Raw genomic sequence first — 9,350 nt, forward strand, 5'->3', positions numbered from 1 at the left:
GTGGCTGGGACCACAGAGCAATGTGGGGACAGCCTTCTCTCTCAGGAAAACTCAGTAGGGGCTGAGGGTCTTCATGGGTGTTGAGTGGGCACGGCCCCCAGGGGGGTTATTGCAGCACCACTATGTTCTCACTATGTGACTGTGCAAGATGCTTTCCCTCTGTGCAGCAGATTCCATGACCATTCAATAGTGGGGTTGGATGGAAGTCCTCCAAGAGCTATTGCAGCTCAAAGTGATTCTAGATTTTGATGTGGCCCAATTCTCAGGTAGTCATGGGCAGGCTCATGACTTCCTGTGCCTCAGTTTCCTCTTTTATATACAGGGGCTGTGGCAATTACGCCTCACGGTCATTCAGGTATAAGGAGAGCTATGCAGCATGGACTCAGGGCCCAGTGTGTGGTTCTGGCTCTGCCACTCTACCTGCTCACTGACCTTCGACATGTGCCTTCACCTCTCTGGGCTTTGGTTTCTCATCTGTAAACGGATGACAGTAATATTACCACCTCATGAAATTGTTGGAAGAATAAAAAGAGTTAAGACATGCATGTGCTTAGAAACAGAGCTTGGTATGTGGCAAGCACCATGTCCGTTCTGCGTCCTCTGATTCTTCCCGAGATGATGATTAGGAGAGTGGTGGGCACAGCCGGGCACACAGCAGGTGTCTAATAAGCAGTGGCTACTTTCACCTGGTATCAGTCAGTGGACAGTGGAGGTCACCATGTGTCCTGACTCGGGGCTTGGCACCCCCTTCTCTGTCTTGCAGGACGATGCCATCCTCCTTGTCGTGGGGCCTCCTTCTGCTGGCTGGCCTGTGCTGCCTAGTCCCCAGCTCCCTGGCTAATAAGGATCCCCAGGGAGATGCTGCCCAGGACACAGATGCACCCAAGCCTGATGAGAAGCATCCAGCCTCCCACAAGATCTCCCCAAACCTGGCCAAGTTCACCTTCAGCTTGTACCACGAGCTGGCCCATCAGTCCAACACCACAAATGTCGTCTTTTCCCCAGTGAGCATCGCCACGGCCTTTGCCATGCTCTCCCTGGGGACCAAAGCTGACACTCACACTCAGATCCTGGAGGGCCTGGATCTCAACCTCACAGAGATAGTTGAGGCTGATGTCCATGAAGGCTTCCAGAATCTCATCCACACCCTCAACAGGCCAGACAACCAGCTCCAGCTGACCACCGGCAACGGCCTGTTTATTGACAAGACTCTGAAGCTAGTGGATAAATTTTTGGAGGATGCTGAGAAGCTGTACCACTCAGATACCGTCTCCGTCAACTTCAGTGACACCGAAGAGGCCAAGAGAAAGATCAACTCTTATGTGGAGAAGGAAACCCACGGAAAAATTGTGGATTTGGTCAAACAGATTGACGAAAACACAGTTCTTGCTCTGGTGAATTACATTTTCTTTAAAGGTAAGGTTGCACACCAGCCCGAGCTGGTTCCCATGGAAACACCCCAAAACATTCTCAAATGACCATTTCTTAAACTTTCCTTGGCAGTGCATTATGGGTGATGGCCATGCATCTCAGCCTGGGCTTTTCAATTTTCCACACGCAAACACTAAAATATTTTCCATGGTCTAATAAGTTTGGGGAATATTGAATTAAGAAGTCAAAATGATCAGCTTCTCTGCAAGACTCTTCAGGGCCTTTCATGTCCTTTGCATAGTGAACCCCTACGGGGGCTGAGGAGTAGAGTATGTGACACTTCCCAGACACACAGCCAGAACAAATGGTAGCACACTACATGACGGGAATAGCGTTTCAAGGAACACACGGAGGACCACTCCAGTGTCATGGAAGGGCTGTCAGCTTCACAATCTGAAAGACCTGGGTTCAAATCCGGCCTGTCCCACTTACAGCTTTTGACAACAGTCAAGCCACTTCACCTCTTTGGGGTGCTACTTTCCTATTTCCTCATGGACAAAATAACACCCTTGCTGTCAGGTTTTGGTGAGGATAAAAAGGATGCAGGTCAGCACCCCATGGGCCCCCAGGGTATTCTAAGGCTGCTTCAACTGTCCCATGGAGGTAGCCTGGAGAGGGGAATGGGTCAAGGCCAGGGGCTGCTTCCCCCACAGTGGCCCCCTTGCTCCTGAGGCAGGGTAGTACAGTGGGGAGCGCCCACCCTGGGTCAGCACAACTGAGGGCCCAGCCCTGCTGTGGACTTGGGGCAGGTCTCGTCCCCTCTCCAGCCACATTGCCTCCTCCTGTCCAACAAGGATGGTGGGCTCAGGGGTCCCTGAGGCACCTGCCCACTCTGTCTCGCCATTATGGTGAAGTTCTCTCAGTGTAGCAGAGGGGCAGCTGCCCAGGCACGTGCATTTGAAGTGTAGGCAGGCCCAGGAGAAGGCCTTAGGAGGGGTAACCAGAATGTATGCCGTGAAAGCTGCCTAAGCCATCAGTTAATGAGGGACAGGGAGCCCCAGATAAGGAGGCACCAAAATATGACGGGTGCCAAAAATTTTCATTTATAGCCCCCAAGTCACCCTCCAATAAACATATACAGTTGGCCCTCTGTATCCCTGAGTTTTATATCTGTGGAATCAACAAACTGTGAATTGAAAATATTTTTTAAAAAATAAAAATAAAAAATAACGATTCAACAATAAAAATAATACAAATTTAAAAAACGATACAGCGTAACTACTTACATGGCATGTGCTATGAATTAGGTATTATAAAGAATCTAGACATGATTTAAAATACATGCCAATACTATGCCATTTCATATAAGGGACTTGAACATCCTTAGATTTTGGTATTTGTGAGGGGTCCTGGAAACAATGCCCGTGGATTCCGAGGGACTACTATAATCCTAATAAAAATGCTTACGTGGCACAACCAGGATGGCATCTCAGCTCTGGGATGCTATATAGGAATTCTGGATCTGCCTCCAGTCCTGAATTATCCTTTAAAAAAAGCCCTTTCCCTAGCGGGGATGTTCGATTGCAGCCCTGCTTACAGGTGATGAAGATAAGACTCAGAGAAATGCGTCTCCCCAGGGGGCTCAGGGCTCGTTCACCTGCACTTATCAAAGCCTTTACCCCTCCCCTGGCTGATGTCCGCCTTCCCCTCTCTCCAGGCAAGTGGGAGAAGCCCTTCGACGCAAACCATACTGTGGAGGGGGACTTCCATGTGGATGAGACAACCACCGTGAAGGTGCCCATGATGAAAGGCCTGGGCATGTATGACACCCATTACTGCACAACGCTCGCCAGCTGGGTGCTGATGCTGGACTACGTCGGCAATGCCACCGCCCTCTTCTTCCTGCCCGACAAGGGGAAACTGCAGCAGCTGGAGGCCAACCTCTCCAAGGAGTTAATCGTCAAGTTCCTGAAACACAGACAAAGGAGGTGATTCTCCAGCCGGGGGCTGGTGCAGGAGCGTCCCAGACCTCTGCGTCATGTCAGCACTGATGCACATTGGGACTGGCCAGAGGGCTGGGGAGGGTGGGCCCCACATCCCTTGGGACACAGCTACTATGCACGGCCTTGTGCTTCCAGACTGGGGCCAGCACTCAATTCAGGTAGCACCAGCCAGGCATGTGAAAGGGACAGTACCCAGAGGTGAGGAGACAAAGTCCGGTCCTTGGGAACTTCCTCCCCAGTACGGACACTGTCCCTTCCCAACACCGAGTGCCTGGGGTAGGGACAGCAACACCAGCACATGCTATGGCAAAACAACTTAGAGACGGGCTTCTTGGCAAAGGCAGCTGGCAAGGGTGGTGCTCAAGGGCAGATGTCGCTGGTGCACGGGGGGGAGCTGCGTGCAGGAGGTGAGAAAAGCAAGGGCCACTGTGGGAAAGTCCAGGACCTGCTTGCAGAATGTTCAAGTTTCTCTGCCACCTCGTCAGTGTGGTTTATTGGGTGCCCAGCAGTACACAATACTTGAGCGTGCACCACAAATTAGTGCATATTTCTGCATTCATAAATATGCCCATGCTCCACTGAACTATTTAATATGTACACTTTAGAACGGTTATGAAAATGCAAAAAGTATAAGGTTAAAATATGAATAGAAGTTTCAGTACCTCTGCTACCCCAACCCCTCCCAAAGTCCCTGCACCGGAGTGAGAAAAGGAGGGGCCGAGGCTGGAGGTGGTCAAAGAGGGCCGGTGTCAATCTGCATGCTCACATCACCCCCTTCTCAGGGCCTCGCTTCGTCCCCATGGAAAGGGAGAGTTGAGCCTCAGCCCTCTGTAGTCGCTCTTCTCTCATTCACTGAAGGGACATCACTCAGCACCTGCCACCATGCCCCACGGTGCCCTGGGAGTCAGGCCCTGGGGAGTCCCAGGCTGGGGGACAGTGACCAGGCACTGTGGGGGAGGATGAGACATGCTTTGTGGGAGACACCCTGAATCTACCTGGAGGGCTTCCTGGAAGAGGTGGCATTTCAGAGGCTGCCAGGACAAGATCAGTCACTGAGGCTCACATTCTCTGATGCCAGGTGCAGAGGAAGCTAAAAGTAGAACAAATCGAGGCCGATTTCCCATCTCAGTGCGGGTGGGGAAGAGAGAGTGCCAAGTGAGAGAAACAACCAGAGAAGAAAACATTTGCACCCATGGTGCATCTGAGCAGAATAGGAACCTTAGAAATGGTGAGAGACTCCTCGTTTTCTTCCCTGCATGACAGGTCTGCCGAAGTATTTGTTCCCAAATTGTCCTTATCTGAAACCTACAATCTGGAGACAGTCCTGAGAAACCTGGGCATCACCAAGGTCTTCAGCAATGAAGCCGACCTCTCGGGGGTCACGGAGCAGGCACCCCTGAAGCTCTCCAAGGTGAGGTTTCCCTGACGACTGCATTGTCCCATGGTGTCTGTAGGGCAGTGTGTATGTGAAGCCACAGCTCAGGCACGAGGCTGAGGAGAGGGCCGAGGGACACACAAAGATGCATCTGAGTTCCTGAGGATGCACCTGACTCACCGAGACTGGACGTGTTCAGGTGACTGAGTGGGGAGGTGGCTTCCTGTGCTGCCAGCAGCGTAGGGACCTCCCGTGAGGTTGTCTCACTGTCACAAATCTTTCCCCAGGGCCTTTGAGTCTCTTGGCCTCCATTTACCCATATTTACATGGAGAAGTTTAGGCTCAGTGATTTTAAAGGACTGTCTGGCCCTTACTGTCTGTGAGATGCAAAGTTATTGGAGAATAACAGAGTATGAGTTAAAGAGTGATTTCAACCAAAGACGGCTGTCGTTCAGGAGAATCAAAGGTGACTGAAGGGGCCAGCCCCATGGCTCACTCAGGAGAGTGCAGCGCTGGGAGCGCCGAGGCTGCGGGTTCGGATCTGATATGGGGATGGCCGGTGCGCTCACTGGCTGAGCGTGGTGGGGACGACACTGAGCCAAGGGTTACGATCCCCTTACCAGTCAAAAAACAAAGGTGACTGAAGAACAGCTGCTCAGTTCTAAGCTGCATACTGTGGTCCTGGCTGTGGACAAAGCCTGTGAATGTACCCATCCGAGTGGTTACAGTCATGTCCTAGAAGCACAGGTCTGTGGAGGCAGAGTTCCATGCAGGACGATCCCCTGCCTTGTGGAGCTGTGGGGGTGTCCCAGGAAGGGGGAGGGGAGCTGGCTGACAAAGGCGGAGGCTTAGGGAGAAAGAAAGGCCCTGTGTGACCGCAGAGGGAGGGGACAGGGCAGGACCGTCCAGGTGGAGAAAGGCTCCAGTGAGCCCTCTTGGATGATGCTGTCTGCAAGGGGCCTTGTCTCCGGGCCTGGGCTGGGGGACGACACACCCTCAAAACATACCTCTGCTTCTCTCCCCTCCAGGCCGTGCATAAGGCTCTGCTCACCATGGATGAGAAAGGGACAGAAGCAACTGGGGCCACGATATTGGAATTCATGCCCATGTCTTTACCCATCACAGTCAAGCTCGACAGCCCCTTCCTTTTCATGATCTATGATCACATCAGCAAGACCATCCTCTTCATGGGAAAAGTGATGAATCCCACACAGAAATAACAGCTTCTCCCCTCCAGCCCAGGCCCCCTCCCTTGATGACATTAAAGAGGGTCTGACTGGCCCTCACCTGAGGGAGACCTGCAAATCCTTCATTCTGTGGTCTCTGAGTCTCCCTGTGTGCACTGAGGTTCTCTGGGGGCACCTAGGTCCCAGCATTCTCTCAGGTGTCCACTGACCATTTATGAAGCACCTGCACTGTGCGGGCAGGTGCAGGGCAAGGGTGAATGTGGCTGAAGCCACACCTCACAGGCTCTGGGCCCTCGTTCTTATGGAATCCCGAGGGGGGTGGCACAGCTCACACACCAGCTTGTCCTCCCTCCCCTGCAGGGTAGGCCATGCCATCCTGGCTGCCCCTCCTGTGGCACCCAGGGCTGTCAGCTCACACCCTGGCATCAAGCTGCTGGGTCCCCAGCAACAGAAGAAAGAAGACCCTGTCCCCTTCTTGTCCCACTCTGTCCCCTGACCTGGCTTGGGCCCCAAATCTCACAGGATATTTCCTGCAGACAGCTGAGGCAGATTGTTCCCACAGTCCTTTCTCCTTGGGGCCAGACTGAAACACCTACTTCTGTCCTTGTCATTCCATCACTGCCCTAAGAACCCTCACACACCTCTGCTTAGGAGCAGGTCCCTTCTCCCGAGGTAAAGAAGAGGTTCTCTGGGTCTTGGTCTCTATCTCCTCATCAAGCTGACCCAGAACCACTAGGCTCCCAAGACCATTTGCCCCATATCCTCTTCTCCCCGACCATGTGGCCATGGTGCCGTACATGAATCTGGAAGGTCATTGATGGGATTCCTTGGCTATGGGAGAGAACGTACAGCACCATCGACACCCACAATCCCTGCCTGCCTTCCCCTGGCTGACCTCTGACTGGGGCCATGTGCAACCTGGCATCTTCCTGCCATAGTTCTCCTGTGGTCTTCTCAGGGCAACCCCAGCTCTGGTGGAGTGGCAGGCAGGAAGCTGTTCCCGAGAAGCCCTTGTCATAAGGGCCATGGGGCCCCTTCCCATTCTCCAAGGCCTTGCTGAAGGGCTACAGCTGCCAGGAAGCCCCCTGGGCCCAGCTGAAGGAGTCTGCTCCTCCTGACCCTCCCAGGAGTGGTCTTGTCCTGTGGAAGGCACTGCCCATCCCCTGCTAATCTTATAATCACTGTCCAACCACTCACTAGGATGAATGTGTACATGAAGCTCTAGGTTGAGTCAAATGAAATTCTTATGTTGGTAGGCCAGAATGATAAAATATCAGCAACTTCACACGATTCAGTCGAATCGATGGATACCAGCTGTTTCCCAAACAAGTGACACTATCTTTGAACTTACTCACCTTGAGACGTCCAACCACAACAAATTTCATTAATGATACAAACATCATCTAGCACCTAGGATGATGCCAGACCTGAGTGTCTCAAGACCTGGATTCAAGTGCAGACTCTGCCACGTACCAGCTGTGACCTTATTGCAGTCATCAATCTCTCTGACTCCCAAAACAGCTTTTCCAATTTTCTGTATTAGACTGTCTTCTGTTGCTTATAAAAAAATACCTGAAACTGGATAATTTTTAAGAAATGAAATTTATTTATTATAGTTTCAGAAGACAGGAAGTCCAAGGTCCAGGGTCACATCTGGTGAGGGCCTTCTTCTGGGTGAGAACTCTACGGGGTCCCATGTCAATGCAGGCAATCACATGGCAAGGATGATATGAGCAAGACAGCTAACTTTCTCACTTTTTCTCCTTATAAAGCCACCAGTCCACACCCATGACACCTTATTACCATCAACCCATTACCCCATGAATGGATCAATCCATTCAGGAGGGTACAGTCTTCGTGATCCAATCACCCCTTAAAGGCCCCATCTTCCACCACCATTTGGGGATTCAGTTCCAACCTGAGCCTGGGGGAACATTCAAACCACAGCAGAGCCCAAAATAAGCCCTCACATATAAGGTCAAATGATTTTTGGCAACAGTGCCAATACAATGGGGAAAAAAATAGTCTTTTCAACAAATGCTGCCGGGAAAACTGTATATCCACATGCAAAAGAATGAAGTTGGACACTTACCTAACACCATATACAAAAATTAACTCAGGAGGGGTCAAGATGGCGTAGTAGTTGGTTCTTGGTGTTGCTCTCTCCCACAGAGTGACGAATTTGCAGCTTTTGAGGAACAGCAACAGAGGACCCAAAATCTGTGCTGGAACAGACAGAAGCCACCTGCCGTAGGACCCCAGTTCAGGTTGCTCCCCATTTTGTAGAGAGACTTTAGAGCTTTGGGGCCCACATGCCCTGAGCCTGCTGGCTAGAGAAGGCAGGCATGGCTGGGGCAGGACTTCCAGTGCAGGCTGTCCCATCTCCGTGAGCCATCTGAGAGGCACGGGTTCCTAAGCCTTAAGCCAGATGAGCCAGTGAAGGCTGAGAGAGTGGGAATTTCAGCCCAGGCTGTCCCATCTCCATGAGTGGCCTGAGAGGCTCCAGGATCCTAAGCCCTGAGTCAGAGGAGCTGGTGAACGCAGGTGGGGCAGGACTTCCAGCCCAGGCCATCTGTCTCTGTGAGCGACTTGAGAGGCTCTGGACTCCCATGCCACCCGACAGCCGGAGAAGGCAGGTGGGGTGAGACCTCCAGTCCAGGCTGGTTTCTGCTGTCCAGAAGCAGCAGACCCTTCAGGAGCCAAGCCAGACATCAGGGTGAAAACGAGTGAACAGGGATACCTCCCACCACAATGACAAAACACCAAAGGAAAGAAACCAGAAATACGAAAAATCAAGAAAGTACATCACCACCAAAGGAAATCAATAACTTACAAGTGCTAGATCCTATAGAACAGGAAGTCTTTGAAAAGACAGACAAGGAATTTAGAGTAACAGTTCTAAGGAAACTAAATGAGATACAAGAAAACTCAGTGAAACAACACAATGAAATGAGAAAAAACATACAGGATCTGAAAGAAGAAATGTACAAATAAATCAATGCCTTGAAAAAGAATGTAGCTGAGCTTGTGGAGCTGAAGGATTCATTCAATGAAATAAAAAATACAACAGACAGTTTAACCAGCAGACTTGAACAAGCATAAGAGAGAATTTCTGACCTCGAAGACAAGCTGTTTGAATTATCACAGGAGGACCAGAAAAAAGAAAAAAGAATAAAAAAAATTGATGAAATTTAAGAGAGACAACTGACAAACTCAAATACCCTAATCATGGGTATTCCAGAAGGGAAGGAAAAAGGAAATGGCATTGAAAACTTATTCAACAAAATAATAGCAGAAAACTTCCAGGTATAGGGAAAGTCACATATATTCAGATTCAGGAGGCCCAAAGATCCCCAAACATATTCAAGCCCAAAATGTCCTCTCCAAGGCATGTTATAGTCAAACTGGCAAAAC

The 9,350-nt window shown here is 50.9% G+C and overlaps 1 protein-coding gene across 1 annotated transcript; it reads left to right on the forward strand.

Annotated features, from left to right (window-relative positions):
* Window positions 1-767: 767 nt before the first annotated feature.
* Window positions 768-5,969, forward strand: SERPINA1 (serpin family A member 1). Its single transcript, XM_063091079.1, has 4 exons — window positions 768-1,416; window positions 3,089-3,359; window positions 4,638-4,785; window positions 5,778-5,969. The coding sequence occupies exons 1-4, from the start codon at window positions 768-770 to the stop codon at window positions 5,967-5,969; spliced, it is 1,260 nt and encodes a 419-aa protein (XP_062947149.1).
* Window positions 5,970-9,350: the final 3,381 nt, after the last annotated feature.

The sequence above is a fragment of the Cynocephalus volans genome, chromosome 3 (genome assembly GCF_027409185.1).
Source record: "Cynocephalus volans isolate mCynVol1 chromosome 3, mCynVol1.pri, whole genome shotgun sequence".
Taxonomy (NCBI): Eukaryota; Metazoa; Chordata; class Mammalia; order Dermoptera; family Cynocephalidae; genus Cynocephalus; species Cynocephalus volans.